General features: G+C 44.8%; 2 protein-coding genes across 2 annotated transcripts in view; both read right to left on the bottom strand.

Moving 5' to 3' along the window:
- Positions 1 to 18320, bottom strand: part of LOC127547246 (zinc finger protein 260-like) — a 149672-nt gene that overhangs the window by 1707 nt on the left and 129645 nt on the right. The window lies entirely within an intron of this gene.
- LOC127552311 (zinc finger protein 8-like) overlaps positions 1 to 18320 on the bottom strand; it is a 59866-nt gene that overhangs the window by 34594 nt on the left and 6952 nt on the right. The window contains exons 2-4 of the mRNA XM_051982880.1: positions 9896 to 9948; positions 6049 to 6175; positions 4273 to 4295 (exon numbers count right to left, since the gene is read on the bottom strand). Of these exons, the coding sequence (XP_051838840.1) occupies positions 4273 to 4295; positions 6049 to 6175; positions 9896 to 9948 (203 nt within the window). The remainder of the gene's footprint in view (positions 1 to 4272; positions 4296 to 6048; positions 6176 to 9895; positions 9949 to 18320) is intronic.

The following is an 18320-nucleotide window of genomic DNA, read 5'->3' as shown; positions in this document are numbered from 1 at the left end:
ATGTTTAGTAAGAGATACTCTTTTTGTAAAAGTCTTTCCACACTGGTTACATTTATAAGGTTTTTCTCCAGTGTGGATTCTATGGTGTACAGTAAGAGATATCCTTTTGGTAAAAGCCTTTCCACACTGATTACATGCATAGGGTTTCTCTCCAGTGTGGATTCTCTGATGTACAGTAAGATGTGACTTTTTTGTGAAAGCCCTTCCACATTGATTACATTCATAAGGTTTCTCTCCAGTGTGGATTCTCTCATGTTTAGTAAGAGCTCCCTTGCCTCTAAAAGCCTTTCCACATTGGTTACATTCATAAGGTTTCTCTCCAGTGTGATTTCTCTGATGTACAGTAAGAGTTCCTTTATGACTAAATGCCCTTCCACATAGGTTACATTTATAAGGTTTCTCTCCAGTGTGGGTTCTCTGATGTGTAGTAAGAGTTCCTTTTTCTGTAAAAGCCTTTCCACATTGGTTACATTTATAAGGTTTTTCTCCCCTGTGGTTTCTCTCATGTATAATAAGAGATTCCTTTTTAGTGAAAGATTTTGCACATTGATTACATTTATAAGGTTTCTCTCCAGTGTGGATTCTCTGATGTGTAGTAAGAGTTCCTTTTTCTGTAAAAGCCTTTCCACATTGGTTACATTTATAAGGTTTTTCTCCAGTGTGGTTTCTCTCATGTATAATAAGAGATTCCTTTTTAGTGAAAGACTTTCCACATTGATTACATTCATAAGGTTTCTCTCCAGTGTGGATTCTCTGATGTGTAGTAAGAGTTCCTTTACGTCTAAAAGCTTTTCCACATTCGTTACATTCATAATTTTTCTCTCCAGTGTGGTTTCTTTGATGTATAGTAAGAGTTTCTTTATGACTAAATGCCTTTCCACATTGGTTACATTCATAAGGTTTCTCTCCAGTGTGGATTCTCTGATGTTTAGTAAGAGCATCCTTTTTTATAAAAGCTTTTCCACATTGATTACATTCATAAGGTTTTTCTCCAGTGTGGATTCTCTGATGTATAATGAGAGCTCCCTTTTGTGTAAAAGCCTTTCCACAATGGTTACATTCATAAGGTTTTTCTCCTGTATGGATTCTCTGGTGTGTAGTAAGATTTCCTCTTTTTACAAAAGCTTTCCCACATTGGTTACATACATAAAGCTTCCTTCCAGTGTGGATTCTCTGATGTACAATGAGAGTTAGCTTTTTTATAAAACCTTTTCCACATTGGTTTCCTTCACAATCTCTCTCTCTAATCTGGATTCTCTTATGTGATACACAGATTCCTCTGCAAGTCAAGTCACAGGGACCATCACCCATGAGTCTTTGCTTGTGAGTTTCGAACACAGAATGGCTTAGCTCTGCAGGAGTTTCCTTCCTTCCAAGTCTGATCTCTGCTTCCAAAATAGAAAAAAAGAAAGAAATATAAATATGATGTAGGTATATATGTTTGTTTATTTATATTCCCTTCCCTCCATGAGCACAACAGAAAGTCAGTTATTTTCTCTTTTCCTAGGGAAAGAGAACAATTCTAAATAGGTAGAAGCAATCACTTTAAATCTCATTAGTTTACATTCCAAACATAATTTATTTTTTAAGGAGTTTCATACACTTACAGTGGAACCTCACAATAACCTGTGACAACACTGAAAGTGCCTTAATTCTGATTAGGTATACAACTCAGGTCAGAATAGCTGAGTGACCTGACCTCAATCCCAGCAGCTTAGACTAGGATTTACATCCTGTGAATGGGTATGCTCTGCCGACAGTATGTGACAAAGGATCTCCATCCTCAATTTTTCCCTTTCTCTTTCATTATTTGTACTTTCAATGCTTTTTCCATAGATATGTCATGTAGTACATATATACTAAATGCTCAAGTTATTTTATGATCCATTCTACTTGTAACCATAACAAATTTCCATGATGATCACTCTCAATTTTATTTTATTCTATTACATTATCTGAGGTCATATTCAGAAGGCTAACCCACTTGTTATTTGTAACAATATAATTTGTAACTTATACCTAAGTATAACTTATATCAAAAGTGATTTTGTTATGACACATTACTTTTTTTTCAGTTAGCTAATAGTTATTTCTGTTTTAAACAATAATCATGGGGTAGCTAGGGGGCACACTGGATAGAGTCCTGAAGTCAGGAGGACCTGAGTTCAAATCTGCTCTCAGACACTTAACACTTCTTGGCTGTGTGGTCCTAGGCAAGTCACTTAACCCCAATTGCCCCCCCCCAAAAAAAAAAACCTTTATTATTATGTGTTCCCTGCATAACATAGCATAACAAACACAATTAAAAAAAAAAAAGCATGAAAATATCCACATCGTAAATGTGTTTCATATAGAAAATTGAGTTCCTCATCCTGTGATATGGGACTTCCACTATGGCAATCCTTTCCCTTTTAGAAGCTCACAAACCCCTTGAAGGATTGAGATAATGATTCAAGGGATCTGCCCCAAAAATGCCTTATTGGCACCTTCAATGGTAAATAAATGTCTGATTTGGTATATAGGTAGCTGATCTCTGGGACAACACAGATGTGTATATTTCCACCTTAATAATTGTCTTTCAATGATTTCAAGCTCTCATAATCACCCACACACTGTTGTGGAGGACTGTGCAGTGAGTGATCCCATCAAACTCTGGCTCCTTCTAAGTGCAATAAGACTTTTGGTTTCTCAAAATGACATTACATTGTTCCCAGCATTTCAGGAAGGTTGAACATTCATATACAAATGGCCACAGGAGTGCAAAGACCCTTGGGCCTGTCTCTCCCTGGACAGTGTAGTTCTCTCCTTTCTGGGTTACCTAGCAACCCCATCTCTAATTGCCTGAGTAAGATGTGACCTGGGTCTGCATTCCTGCAGCACTTCTGGCAGGCTACTTGAAAACCATGGTCAGGAGGCAGGGACAGGAGGGGCCATCATGAAGTCATCATGAAAGGCCACAACAATTCCAGAAATCAGACCTTAACATGCACGCATTGACATGTGTAAGCTTATTTTCTAATTTGAACATTTCCTCTGGTTATGTTACTCTTCTTCTATCTGGCAGTTTCTCAGAGGAATGGTTGGTGACATGGGTTGGTCATTCAGGAGGGATTCAGTTACTATCCTTTCAAAGACTGTATGTAAATATTATAGAAAAGCAACATAAAGCAATATCTTAAATTGACTCTTGAGTATATTTGTCATTTAGTGCAAAACTTGTCAAGAGTCAATAAAAATATAAATTTTTTAAAACAGTAATTAGCAATTGCTTTGCCTAGAGTTTAAAAAATGAATTTCCATCTTTCCATTTTTGGTTTAATTCTCCTGTTTTCTACATCATACATATATGACCATGTTCATCATATCTGCTTCAAAATCATAATACAGTCAGAGTGGATGGAATGTGAATACGGCCTTAAAAAAAAATCTGGAAACCCCGGGTTTTAATTCCACTTCAGAAATTTGCTGGTCAAGTTATGAGACCTCTGTTAGGTTCAGTTTTTTTATCTGTCAAATAGGCATAATAATAGCAGTTAAGTCTTTGGAGTCACATGAGGACAAAATAAAACAATGCAGAGCATGGCACACAGGGCTGTATACATGCTAACTATTTTATTTCATTTTGGCCCTTTTCTGCCCAGTTCTGCCCTCCTTCTTAAACCATTATGATCCTCACCAATTAATGATGCAGTGAGGCACTAAATGATTCAGTTTATCTGGTGCAGAGTGGGTCTCTCCACAGTCGCTGGTATATTGTCTGCCCCACCACTCTGTGACCTCCAGGAGAGCAGGGGATGTCCCTCACATCTCTTGTATTCCTGGTGTTTAGTTAGCCCAGGACTGCCATGTAGCAGGGCCTTAATTGTATAGCAGAAGTTCTAAGAAATGGCTCAAGATCCAAACGTAATCCCTTGGGGCACTTTCAGGAGAGCTCCAGTGGCCAAATCCCTAAGAGTGACTTCTTACAGCATCACAGAGGAGCACTGGAAGGGCCCTACAGGACCATGGAGCGCGGCTCACTCATTTTGTAGATGGGAAATTGAGGTTCACTGAGGAGCCCCGGACACTGCTGCCAAGAAATATCCATTACAGAATTCCAAGTCTGGTCTTTCTCCCCCAAACTGAGCATTTACTTTAGGGTAAGTCCCAGAAGCCTCTTGTAACCACAGCTCTCATATCCCTGCTTTCACCTGACTCACCTGGAGAGCATTTCCTCAGGCCTTCTCGGTCCAGCATCCACAATGCTTCCCTTTGCTCAAAAGAAGAGGTCACCTCTTCTCTGGGAACTGGAAACCCTGGGCACGGAAATCAGAAAGAAGATGGAGAGAAGTTGGTCACTTAGTTCTCCTTAGGGAAAGATGAGGATCCAGAGCTGCTCCATGCTGAAATTCAGCCCCTGATGTTCAGACATATCCATCAATACTTGTTATGAGCCAGAATTTAATACAAGGTGATAACTCACTGGAATTGATGGAAGCAGTGCTTGTGTGCTTGGGTTTGCACCTTTAAGAATTCACACATGAGCTCACACTTTGGAGTTCACAAATATGAGAGATTCACAAAGTTAACTTTGTAACTTTGTGAATTCACACCTCCCATAATCCCACTCTCAGAGGAGGAGTCAACCTTTGAGAGAGCATAACAACAGCTGAGCTCAGTCAGCAGAGGTCAGTCGAAAAGATTGAGAGGGAAGCATCAGTCAGTTCAGAAGAAGCCACGAGTTGGAGTTGAGCTAGAGCCAGAAGTCACCTTGGAAGACTGACAGAGTGAGAGTTCCCTTTGGGAGATTGAGAAGCTCATCTGCAGTCGGGCAGAACCAAGATTCAGAGAGAGGCTGAAGCTAGCAACAAGAGCTCTCGGAACCAAAGAAAGCTAACTGGGCTATTTTGGGAGAAACAATAAAGAACTACTTTGACACCCGGCTGCATTTGGGGTGATTATTACTTGTAACTGAAACTAAGGCTGCCTCCAGAAGCTCCCCAAGAAACCTGCTCCCAGAGAACCATTATATTTTAAAGAAGAACAACACCACAAATACTCACCCACTGGGGCCTGTAAAGCAAGTCACCTAAGACAGGACGTGCCCACTATTTGTGCAGCTTCCTCTGAGAGAGAGCCAAAGGCCCTTCCTCCCACCCCCTGTCCTGTGAGGCTCCCTTCTGGCAGAAACTTCTGATCCCCAAACCTGGGTAAAAAGAGTTAGTGGGTGGGAGCAGCCTCAGGCCTAATCAAGAGGGATCTTGAACTTAATACACTTTTTTTTTTTTTAACAGAAGAATAGACTCCATAGTTTCCATTTTCCATAACTGAAAAAGAGCCGGTAGTTCAGTCGAGAGTCCTGGACATAGAGTCAAGTGTACCTGAGTTTGAAGTGAGCCTTGGACAATTACTAACTGTGCACCTCTGGGCAAGTCAATTAAACTTGGTTTTCCTCAGTTTCCTCAATTCTCAAATGGAGAGAACAGTATCACCCTAACTTGGAAAGTTAAGATGAGGAGAAAGTGATACAATCTTTTGTTTTACTTTTAATTTAGAAACAAACATTTCCATATCATAGCACGTAAAAAAAGATGAGTGCCCATGAAACTGTAAATCCACAATGTACAACTTTCTATTACTTTCAAACAGACAAGAAAATTATTTAGCAATTATTTTAGCTTCACTTTGCCTGTCCCAACCCAGAGATGGCTGCCATTATATAGACACTTTTATACATACAGAAATAATAGACATGTAAATAAATATAGATAGATAGATACGTGCATATTATATACACACAGACACACACACACACACACATATTCTGGCAGACAAACTTTGGGTCCAGGTAGACATTAACCCTAAGATTAGTTCCACGTTTGAGAGGCTTCCACTGATTTAATCTTTCACCTGGAATGGGTAAGAGAGAGGTCAGGAACAACAAAGGGCATCCCCAGGCCCTATCCTACACTTTCCCTTCTCTTTCCCCCCTCCCCAGATCTTGCACCCGGGGAGTGGAGATTTTCCCTCTGACTGCAGACTTGCAGTTCTCAGGGGAAGGGCCCTTACCCAGGGAGAGCAGGTTCCGGGCGTTCTCCACCATGACCTCCTGGTACAGCTCCTTCTGAGAGGGGTCCAAGAGCCCCCACTCCTCCTTAGTGAAGTCCACAGCCACGTCCTTGAACGTCACCGTCTCCTAAACCATCAAAAGTCATACGAGGTGAAAGACCCTTCAGAAGTAGAGTCCGAACCCCTTGAATTTATAGGAGGAAACAAACTCAGAGCAGGGATTTGCCCAAAGCTCACAGGCTTTCTGAGAGTCAGGGCCAGCCCTAGAGACTGGGGTCGTTAAGACTGACAGGATTGGGACCAGGTGAAATAAAGCTGAGAAATGACTTATTCCGGAACACACGATGGAACCCAGTGGCGCCCCCTTGGGGCTGTTCCTAGGCCTCCTAGGCCCACATGGCACATCCCTTTAATGGATTCCTCCCAACGCCTTTCCTTGGTGGCCCTTGTGCTTTTCCAGCGGCAGCTCATACTTCCCACTCCTTGGGCCTGTTTTACGCCTTCATTTTATCGATAACCTTTTCTCCTCAAGGAACCACCTTTGCCAGAGGGAACGGCCCTTGTGGATTTTACCCACGTTTATTCCCAAGGAGGGATCGCCGCCCTGACCTCCTCCCGGCCTAGGGGGGAGCCACATCCCACAGTTTTTCTTCTCAGCTACGATTTCACTTCTGAACAGGGCGGCATTTATGGCTTTTTTACAGTTTCTGAGATGGCCGAGGAGACCACAAGGGGGGTCGGGGAGGAGGGCGGGAAGGGGACAAGGTGAGAAAGGCAGGAGGCCTGCTCTCTGTGGGCCGCCCAGCCCCCTCCCCCCCAGTCTCTTCTTCCTCTTGGTCTCCTGGGACCTGCTCCCCTGAAGCGCCGTTTCTCGCGGTTTTATCTACATAACACACCTCCAGGGGGCAGCACCGGGTCCTCACGAAGCCCCCGGAAGTGACTGATCAGTGCTCCTCTGCGTGGTTCGTACATGTAGGCGCTCACACCCTCACATCCACACCCACTCACTTCCTTCATCTCCTTGTGCCGTTTCCGCTTCCTTCCTTTGATTAGATGAGGGAAGTTCTGATGTTTCCATCCCTTTGTGGAGATGCCTACCTGCAGTTAGAGCGGCCCCAAGGGGGCGCCCCTGGGTTAGAACGGCCCCAAGGGGGCGCCCCTGGGTTATAGCAGACACAAAAGGGACTGCACTGGGTAAGAACGGCCCCAAGGGGGCGCGCCTGGGTTAAAGCGGCTCCACTACTGGGTTAGAGCTGCCCCTTGCTGCTGACTTAGAGTAGCCCCAAGGGGGCGCTGCTGGCTTAGAGGGCCCCAAGGGGGTGATGTAAGTGGCGCCCCCACAGGGACTTCCTCGTTATCACTCCCTGCTTCACTTCCTGACTCCTCTGAGTCTGTATCAGCCATATTGGCCCTTGCCACCCCCTCTTTCCATTGCAGAGCTTTTTGGCCTGGGAGCCTGTTCAGTTCTTTGCTTCCTTCACGGCTTTCTGAATCATTTGTGCTAAACTTGTCTGCAATCTCCAAAGCCTCCACAAGGGGCCCAGAGGCGGCAGACAGGAGACACCTCCTCAGGGAGGGGGGAGGGGGAGGAGGCCTTGCCTTGGAGAAGGAGGTGACCTCTCCCCGTTCACTTTCTCCTCCCTTGTCTCTCTTTACTTCCTCTGTACCCATCTCATCCCGGCCTCCTCCTGTACCTTCACCTCCTGCTTCTTCCTCACTACCTCTTCCTGTGAGGTCACATCCAGCTGCTGACAGTACCAAGGAGCCCCATTAAGGAGCAGAGAACTTGGAATAAAATATAACAGAAGGCAAAGAACATGATCTTATGGCTAAAAGCAAATTATGAAACAAAAACACGCTATTAGAGGAAAGGACCTTTAATGAAAATTCTTCCCAGCATTCCTAAGGAAGACCATAAATGAAAAAAACTTTAGAAGTTCAGACACAAGTGAAGAGAAATACAAAAAGTAATCCTGAATGAACTAGCCTCAGGGACTCAAAATAAAAGGACAAACTAGTTATATGCTGTAATGACCGTGTATTTAAAATCAGCTGGAGTCAGGAATTCAGGTTAAGGGAAAAATCTTCAATCTTTACTGAAGTGAAGAGGTGAAAAAAGATTGCAATAGCAATATGGGCAGCTGCGACAGGAAGCCAGCTAGCAGAGGGAGATCTGAGCTGAAGGGCCGTCACAATGGCAATGTGAGCAGCTGTGACAAGACGCCAGCCAGCAGTCTCTCCTTCCCCTTTCTTTTTCACTCTCCTCCCTCCACCCACCAACATCGTCATTTCCTATACAACACATCAGGACTTGCACAAAGAGTGGGCGGGGGCCATTCTTTCTCCAAGCTTATATAGTAATAGAGTATGGTCCAATTACTATTTAGCCTCACGTACTTCAACTCAAGCCTCAGCCCATTACAATATGCAACCATAGTGAGATGACAGGAGTCCACTTAGATCTCTCTTTGGGCTCACAGAAGGAATCAAAGTCGAGGAAAGCTGGAAATGTCTTTTTCATGTCTTGATGACCGTAAGGAGAGACTAGAAAGAGGGGAAGCGGGTGAAGAGAAAGGAGGGCTGGGAAATGTTACTTCTGGCAAGGAGGGTGAGCAGGTAGACATTTGCACAAACAAAGGAGTGAGGAAATCCAAACCTCCGTCATTTAGTCAAAGGAAGGAAGAATAATTGACATGGAAAGATGAATGGAGAAGTGCAATGTACTCCCCAGTGAAAAAGGGGGAGAAGAAAAAGGGGGAGGGAGTCATGGGGAGGAGAGATGAAGGGAGGGATCAGTCCTGAGCCAAAGTCAAAGGATGTACCTGAAGGCGTCTTGTTCTGTCTGAGGGGTAAAGGGGCCTGAGGCCCTGATCAGAGCTCCTGTGTCCGCAGACATGTGGCTGCAGGGGTGTCACACGTGTCTGTGTGTGACGGGGAAGGCATGGGGAGGGAAGGGCCCCCTGTGGCAGCGGCCTCGGCTTAGCACAAAGACCAGGACGCTGAGGAGCAGGGAGGAATCTCGCTGCTGCTGCTGCCTCTCAAGGAGGGCGGGCCCTGGTGCCGAAGGAGAAAGAGGCCTTCAGCAAGTGGGTCTTGTCATTGTGCAGACGGACTGGACCTTGTGTGACTGGTTTTATTTGTGTTCCCAGTGAAGGGAGAGCAGGTGAAAAAGTGAGACAGTGGAAATGGGGTGGGTGCAAGTGTGTGTGTGTGAGTGTGTGTGTGTGTGAGTCTGAGTGTGTGTGTGAGTGTGAATGTATGTGTGTGTGAGTGTGTGTGAGTGTGAGTGTTTGTGTGTATGTCAGTGTGTGAGTGTGTGTGTGTGTGAGTGTGTGTGAGTGAGTGTGAGTGTGTACATGTACACAGGCACACAGAGGAACACTGATCAGTCAGTTCCTGAGGCTTCTTGAGGACATGGTGCTGACCCCTGGAGAGATGTTATTTAGTTGTAACCATGAGAAATTGTGCTTCAGGAGCTTCAGGGGAGCTCGGTCACAGGAGACCAAGAGGAGGAGGGGAGACTTTGGGTGGGGAGGGGGCTGGGCGGGCCCAAAGAGAGCAGATCTGATCCCTGGGGAATGGAGCTTCCTCATGAAGTAAGGGGAGGACCTCCCCATCCTCTGTAATGTAATAACCCCCCAACAGGGGGCGTGTGTTTCAGTGCCCCAGATGCCAGGGGCCCAAGGACTCAGCTGGGCAGGGCAGGGCTGTGACTACTGTGTTCCCCCTGTTTTGTAAGGAAATGACCCATCCCTCGGGCCCTGCAGCTCCACAGCCCATCCTCCCTGTCTGTAGAAATGGCTGGGACTGCGGATGTTGGTCGGGTCTGGGGAAGGACGGCACTCACCTGGGGAGGAGGTCCGAGGCTCCCAGGGCCCATTCCCTCTGGCTCCTGGCTCCCTGTGGAGGTAGCAAAGCAACCAAAGTGACTCCATTTTGTCACGTTCCTCCCTCTGGTCCCTGGTCGTAACCTCAGGGTCCTGTTGCTCCCACCCTTGAAGGACCCACAGAAGTAACAGCCAAAGCGCTTACAAACAGAGGTCACACCTCCCCTTGGGGGGCTTTAATTCTAAGCCTCTCTGACCCCAAGGGACAGGCCGGAGCTCCAGGAGAGCCCCTCCCTCCTTTGCCTCTGCAGAGAGAAGCCCGGCTTCCCCTCCTCCTGGTCCCCGGCTGACTGCTCGGGGCTCCCAGCTGGGAGACGCTCTCTGGGGCCCTGCCAGTAAAGCTCTTCTAACTTCTCCCCACTTTTGGCGTCTGTCTTTGACCCAATCCCTGCCTGGGCCAGGCCTTGCTCCCAAGAAGCAGGAGAGGGAGAAGCCTCCCGGAGGAGGAGAGGCCTTTCCCCCTTCTGTCAGCAGGAGGAAAGCCTGCAGGGACTCCTGGGGGGTGAGTCCTCCCGGAGGTACAAAGGCCCTGGTCTGGTCCCCAGGGGAGAGACTGCCCCCTTCAGAGCAGCGCAGGAGGGGGCGCTAGGGGTTGTGGTGCATAGAACACCAGCCCGGAGCTCAGGAGGGCCCCGGTTCAAATGAGGAACCGAACAGCTTCACGCGGCTGTGACCCTGGGCAAGTCCCTTAACCCCCCTGCCCAAGGGGGGGAGAAACAATGCAGGAGGGTCAGGATCGGAGAGGAAGGAGGTCTGAAGAGGAAGAGTGCTCCCCTCCATCTTTTACTCCTCTTCTCCTCCCTCCTCTCCCCCTCCTCCCACAGAGAGCCCAGAGGCACAAGGGGCTTCGGGAGTCCCGAGGGGAGGAGACCTGTCAGCCTCCAGGGCTCCGAGTCAGAGCTCTCCTTGCCCCGGGTCCTCCGCCTCCCTTCAACAGAACTAACACCCACATGCTCGTTCCAGCCAATAGCCTGACTGCTTTGTGGGGGAGGGAGGGGCCTGGGAAGGGGGAGAAGGGCGGGGCTCTGGAATGGCGCCTCCAGGGCAAGATCCGGGAAAGTAAGAGCCTGGGAGACTAACTCCGGTCTGGGATCAACTCTGAGGGCTCAGCGGGGGGCAAGGAAGCAGGAGGTTTGGGGAGCAGGGGTGGGAGGCAAGACAGGCCAGGACAGTCCGTGGTGAGGTCAGGGCCGCTGGGGGGAGAGAAGTGCTCCGGACGGACCGCTGAGCCGGGGAAAGCAGGAAAGCTGTGCCGGGGTCTACCTAGGAAGGACTGCTGGGAACTCCGGGGAGAGCTTAGGCTGAAAGCAGGAAATTAGGGAAAGTGTGAGCCGCCAAATGAGGGAAGTGACTGGGAGTCTGGAAAAGGTTTAGGGGTGGGGGGGCTCATCCAACAGACAGCCGTGGTAGAAAGCTGTGCTCCTGGTAGCCCCGGAGGCCACGTACCACGAGTTCAGAAGAGGAGACCCCAAGGCAAGGGCAGCCATGGAAGCAGGAATTATGGGGGACGCAGGCTCAGACCTACCTGGGAGCTGCAAGCACAGGCCTGGCTGCGTGAGTGTCGCGTGAACCCAGGGAAAAAGGGGGAGAGATCCGAGCTCCCGGGGAAAACGGGGAGAGATCTGAGCTCCCGGGGAAATCGGGGAGAGATCTGAGCTCCCGGGGGAAAAGGTGAGAGATCTGAGCTCCCGGGGAAATCGGGGAGAGATCTGAACTCCCGGGGAAAAAGGGGAGAGATCTGAGCTCCCGGGGGAATCGGGGAGAGATCTGAACTCCCGGGGAAAAAGGGGAGAGATCTGAGCTCCCGGAGAAAAAGGGGAGAGATCTGAGCTCCCGGGGAAAACGGGGAGAGATCTGAGCTCCCGGGGAAATCGGGGAGAGATCTGAGCTCCCGGGGGAAAAGGGGAGAGATCTGAGCTCCCGGGGAAAAAGGGGAGAGATCTGAGCTCCCGGGGAAAAAGGGGAGAGATCTGAGCTCCCGGGGAAAAAGGGGAGAGATCTGAGCTCCCGGGGAAAACGGGGAGAGATCTGAGCTCCCGGGGAAATCGGGGAGAGATCTGAGCTCCCGGGGGAAAAGGGGAGAGATCTGAGCTCCCGGGGAAACGGGGAGAGATCTGAGCTCCCGGGGAAAAAGGGGAGAGATCTGAGCTCCCGGGGAAATCGGGGAGAGATCTGAGCTCCCGGGGAAAAAGGGGAGAGATCTGAGCTCCCGGGGAAAACGGTAAGAAAGCAGGCAGAGCAAGTTTCTGCTACAGGGAACGGAGAGGGATCTAAACGCACACTTCCTGCTTCCTGTCACCCCGATCTGGGAGGATCTTCCCGGTCCCAAGAACCCCGCCCCGTCCCTCCCCCAGGACGGTTGAGCCCTTTACTCCAATCACACGGAGGCTCTGCCCTTTAGGCCTCCCAGTGCCTCTCCTACCTTAGTCCTGCCCCCAACACGCAAAGATCTTCGGCCCTAAACTCCTCCCAGACTCCCAAGTCCTCCTCAGTGCCCAGATCGCACCTGGGCAACACCCCCCTCCAGGCTGCTCCTCCCTGAGAGCTCCTCCTCCCCGCGGCCTCCGTCACTTCCTCCCCTCCCACACTCGCCCCCTCCTCCTTCTTAGCAGAAAGACCCTCCCTCCTCCCCCCCCCCCCCACTCCCTGCGGAAACTGCCTCACAGACTAACCCGAAGTAAGGGATCCCACGCTCTGAACCTTTGGAAGCAAAAGGCTCTTGGGAAGATCGGGGGCTGGGCACCATTATTAACTGTAAATCACGACTGGATTGTATTTAATTTTCCTCAGTAATTGTGATCTTTGACCCTCTACAAGCAGACCAGACCTTAATGCAAACTACCCTTAAAATTCAGCATTAAACGGTATGATGAGGAGCGAGAACAAGGAAGAAGAATTAAGTGCCTTGGATCAGAATTCCTCTCTCCTCCTCCATAAGTATCACTCCCTCCGCTAGCCATTATTCTATTGGATTTTGACTCTTCCCTCCCAGAATTCTCCTCTCCTTAAGCCGTTACCCTCCCTAACTAGTGGGTAGTAAATCACTCCCTTGAGTTCCCGTGTGTCCTGTGCACAGCGGGGCCCACAGGGGTCTCTGTCTCCTGGTTGGGGTGGTGTCTGCGCCACCAGTCTGTGACCTCCGGGACAGCAGGGGGCGCCCCTTGCTCCTGCTTTTGCTCCTGGTGCTTAGCCCGGAGCCTGGCACGTGGCAGCCCTTCAGTGTTTGCCGACTCGCAGAGAGAAGCTCCTCTTGGGTCACCTTATCCCTTTGGTCACTTTCGGGAGAATTCCAAGCCCCCAAATCCCAAGCAGTGACTTCTGGTAGGATCCCACATGGTCACTGGAAGGGACCCACCGGCCCAGAGTGCGCGCCCTCATTTTACAGATGGGGAAACAGACTCATTGACCAGCCCAGGACGCCCCTGCTAAGAAATAGTCTAAAATCTGGCTGAGTTTGTCCCAGCTGATACTCGCTGGTATAATGACCTTATCCTAGGTGTGACTCTTGTAGAACTCTATCAAGTGCTAAGTACAGCTACTGAATTAGAGAACTATCCATCACCTCGCTAAAGTAGGGAACCCTTGTCTTATCAACTCCACCGACTTAACACCTTGTAAGAATCCTTGTTTCAAGTACGGAGTTCTGGCCCATAACAATTAGTGCTTATTTAACCCAAAATAGAACATGCCACATTAATCTGCTGTATAATTATTTTTAATATGTTTCAAAATATTTCCATTTATTTTTTCAAAATTTATTTTCAAATTTTATTTATTTGCCAAATTTTCAAAATAGATACAAAGATTGTTTTCAACATTCACCCTTTTAAAACCTTGTATTCCAAATTTTTCTTCCTTTCTTTCTCCACTCCCTCCTCTGGGAGAAAGTAATCCAGTATATGTTAAACATATGCAATTCTTCACCTGCGTGTTTCTGCATTTATCATGTTGCACAAGAAAAATATGATCAAAAAGAAAAAAAAGCAATCAACAACAAAGAAGGTAAAATACTATATTATGATCCACTTTCAGTCCCCACAGATGGCTCTGTCCAGCCCAAGCCTAATGGAATTTGCCTGAATCTCATTACTGATAAGAGCCATTAGAATTGATCATCGCACAATCTTTTTGTTGCCACTTACACGGTTCTCTTGGACACAAGCGAGACAAAGCCAAAAACCATTTCCCATATCCTTCGACCTATCCTGACAGGCTTCATTTTGAAAGAGAGTCCTAATCCAATATCTGGACAAAGGAGTAATATTGGGCCAGAGCAGCCTTAAGCCTGACCAATAGAGATGTTGGTTTGGGGCATCTTCTTCATAGAAGATTATTCATCCCAAGGTTTCCATTATCTAGAAGTTAAGGGGAGCTGGTAGTATAAGGAAGAGAGACCTGGACATAGAATCAGACGTTCCTGAGCTTAAATCAAACTTCAGTTTCTAGCTCTGTGCCCCTTGGCAAGTACTTAAATTCTGTTTGCCTCAGTTACCTCAACTCCTAAATGGGGAGAATAATATCACCTAACTTGTAAGGTTGTTTTGAAGGTAAAGTGACATAATATTTAGTTTTCTTTTTAAATTATGGAAAAAACAAGTATTTTTATAATATAGTACAATTAAAAAAAGATGATTGCATATGAAACTGTAAATCTATAATGCACGATTTGCTGTTTTTTTTTTTCAATTAAACAATAAATTTATCAAATAGTTTTTTATTTCCTCTGTCTTCATACACCCTAGAGCTGGGTACGATTCATATGGAAATAGCATCTTTTTTTCTTTTATCCTTTATCATTAATTTGGGTAATCGAAGTCAAAATGATTTATTTGCTGAATATATTTCTTAACAATATTGTTGTTACTGTATTGGTTAAAAAAAAAAAAAGAAGCATACTGCACTTGACAAATAGTAGGTGAAAATAATTGCTAATTCCCTTCCATTCCTTTCCTATTGCCTCTGTTGATATTTGAGGGCAGTAGGGAAGAAAAATTGTGGACCAACTTCCTATATTAGAGTTAACCAGGTGCTTTCACTTCAAATTGATGCTTGTTAGAAAGAATAATATTCCAAATACTAGACCCATCACACAGAGGAATAGGCTGTAAGGAAAAGCTGCTTGAGCAAATTTCAGGCCATTGAAAGATGAAATTCATGTCCAGGTAGAGATGTAGTGAAATAATCTCTGAAATTAGTTCTGTATTTGAAATGCTCCTATACTGGTTTGATCTTGGACCTTAATTTAGAATTAGGAAGAATTACTTAGAATTAGTAAGAGACAGCTGCAGGTGATGAGGTTTTAATGCCCTCAGTTCCTGGTGGTCATGAGTTTAGTGGCAATAAGAGAGTTGTTACAATCCCCTTTAATAGGCTGTAGGTTTAAAAATAAAAGAATTCACTTATTCCCGAATTATCAGTTACTAAATGAAAGTATATTGTTGGATAGAAATCAGTTTGCTATGGGACTGACTTTTGTAGTGGCAGAGTTCTATTTGGAAATAGAGTTTTGGCACTGAAAGAATGCTCAGCGCGCAGGGTCCGAGGAAAATGTTTGGGCCATCTGCAAGATGCTAGTCCAGAAAGTGCCCTTTTTAAAAAAAATAACTTTTTTATTGACAGAATCCATGCCAGGGTAAATTTTTACAGCACTATCCCTTGCACTCACTTCTGTTCTGATTTTTCCCCTCTCTCCCTCCACCCCCTCCCCAGATGTCAAGCAGTCCTTTACATGTTGAATAGGTTACAGTATATCCTAGATACAATATATGTTTGCAGAACCGAACAGTTTTCTTGTTGCACAGGGAGAATTGGATTCAGAAAGTAAAAATAACCCAGGAAGAAAAACAAAAATGCACGCAGTTTACATTCATTTCCCAGTGTTCTTTCTTTGGGTATAGCTGCTTCTGTCCATCCTTGATCAAATGAAACTGAGTTAGCTCTCTTTATCAAAGAGATCCACTTCCATCAGAATACATCCTCAGACAGTATCGTTGTTGAGGTACATAATGATCTCCTGGTTCTGCTCATTTCACTTAGCAGCAGTTCATCTAAGTCTCGCCAGTCCTCTCTGTATTCATCCTGCTGGTCATTCCTTACAGAACAATAATATTCCATAACGTTCATATACCACTATTTACTCAACCATTCTCCAATTGATGGGCATCCATTCATTTTCCAGTTTCTAGCCACTACAAACAGGGCTGCCACAAACATTTTGGCACATACAGGTCTCTTTCCCTTCTTTACTTTCCCTTTTTTACTCTTTGGGGTATAAGCCCAGTAGAAACACTGCTGGATCAAAGGGTATGCACAGTTTGATAACTTTTTGAGCATACTTCCAAACTGCTGTCCAGAATGGCTGGATGTGTTCACAATTCCACCAACAATGTATCAGTGTCCCTGTTTTCCCACATCCCCTCCAACATTCCTCATTATCTTTCCCTGTCATTCTAGCCAATCTGACAGGTGTGTACTGGTATCTCAGAGTTGTCTTAATTTGCATTTCTCTAATTAACAATGATTTGGAGCATATTTTGATATGGCTATAAATAGTTTCAATTTCTTTGTCTGAGAATTGTCTGTTCATATCCTTTGACCATTTATCAATTGGAGAATGGCTTGGTTTCTTATAAATTAGAGTCAATTCTATACATATTTTAGAAATGAGGCCTTTATTAGAACCTTCATTTGTAAAAATGTTTTCCCAGTTTATTGCTTCCCTTCTAATCTTGTCTGCATTAGTTTTGTTTGTGCAATAGCTTTTCAACTTGATATAATCAAAATTTTCTATTTTGTGATCAATGATGATCTCTCGTTCTTCTTTGGTCACAGATTTCTTCCTCCTCCACAGGTCTGAAAGATAAACTATCCTATGTTCTTCTAATTTATTTATAGTCTCATTCTTTATGCCTAGTACATGAACCATTTTGACCTTATCTTGGTATACAGTGTTAAGTGTGGGTCCATGCCTAGTTTCTGCCACACTAATTTCCAATTTTCCCAGCCGTTTTTGTCAAATAGTGAATTCCTATTCCAAAAGTTGGGCTCTTTGGATTTGTCAAACACTAAATTGCTATAGTCATTGACGATTTTTTCCTGTGAATCTAACTTATTCCACTGATCAACTAGTCCATTTCTTAGCTAGAACTACATGGTTTTGGTGACTGCTGCTTTATAATATAATTTTAGATCAAATACAGCTAGGCCACCTTCATTTAATTTATTTTTCACTAGTTCCCTTGAAATTCTTGACCTTTTGTTCTTCCAGATGAATTTTATTGTTATTTTTTTCTAGGTCATTAAATTAGTTTTTTGGGAGTCTGATTAGGATAGCACTAAATAAATAGTTTAGGTAGTATTGTCATCTTTAATATATTTGCTAGACCTATCCAAGAACACTTAATATTTTTCCAATTATTAGATCATACTTTATTTGTGCAGAAAGTATTTTATATTATCAACAGTTATTTTAAATGGAATTTCTCTTTGTATGTCTGTTGGCTTTTGTTAGTGATATGTAAAAATGCTGAGGATTTATGTTGTATCCTGCAACTTTGCTAAAGTTGTAGATTATTGCTAATAGCTTTTTAGTAGAATCTCTGGGCTTCTCTAAGTATACCATCATATCATCCGCAAAGAGCCATAATTTGGTTCCTCATTACCTACTCTAATTCCTTTCATCTCTTTTTCATCTTATTGCAGAAGCTAACATTTATAATACAATACTGAATAGGAATGTTGATAGTGGCTAATCTTGTTTCACTCCTGATTTTATTGGGAATAATTCCAATTTATCACCATTACATATGTTGCTTACTGATGCTTTTAAATAGGTGTTACTGATTATTTTAAGGAAAAGTCAATTTATTTCTATAATTTCTAGTGTTTTTTAATAGGAATGGGTGTTGGATTTTATCAAATGCTTTTTCTGCATATATTGAGATGATCATATGATTTTTATTAATTTGGATAATGCTATAGTCAATTATGTTAATAGTTTTCCCAATATTGAGCCATCCCTGCATTCCTGGTATTAATCTTACTTGATCATGGTGTATTATCCTAGGGATGATTTTCTTTAAATATTTTGCTAATGTTTTATTTAAAATTTTTTGCATTACTGTTCAATAAGAAGATTGATCTATAATTTTCTTTGTCTGTTTTTATCCTACCTGGTTTAGGTATTAGAACCATGATACCTAAAAGGAATTTGGTAGAACTCCTTCAATCCCTATTTTTTCAAATAGTTTATATTGGATTGGAGTTAATTGTCCTTTAAATGTTTGGTAGAATTCACATGTAAATCCATCTGGTCCTGGGGATTTTTTCTTAGGGAGTTGATTAATAACTTGTTCTATTTATTTTTCTAAAATAGGACTATTTAAC

This window comes from Antechinus flavipes, chromosome 2 (genome assembly GCF_016432865.1).
Source record: "Antechinus flavipes isolate AdamAnt ecotype Samford, QLD, Australia chromosome 2, AdamAnt_v2, whole genome shotgun sequence".
Lineage (NCBI taxonomy): Eukaryota > Metazoa > Chordata > Mammalia > Dasyuromorphia > Dasyuridae > Antechinus > Antechinus flavipes.
This window is presented reverse-complemented; position numbering and strand designations above follow the sequence as displayed.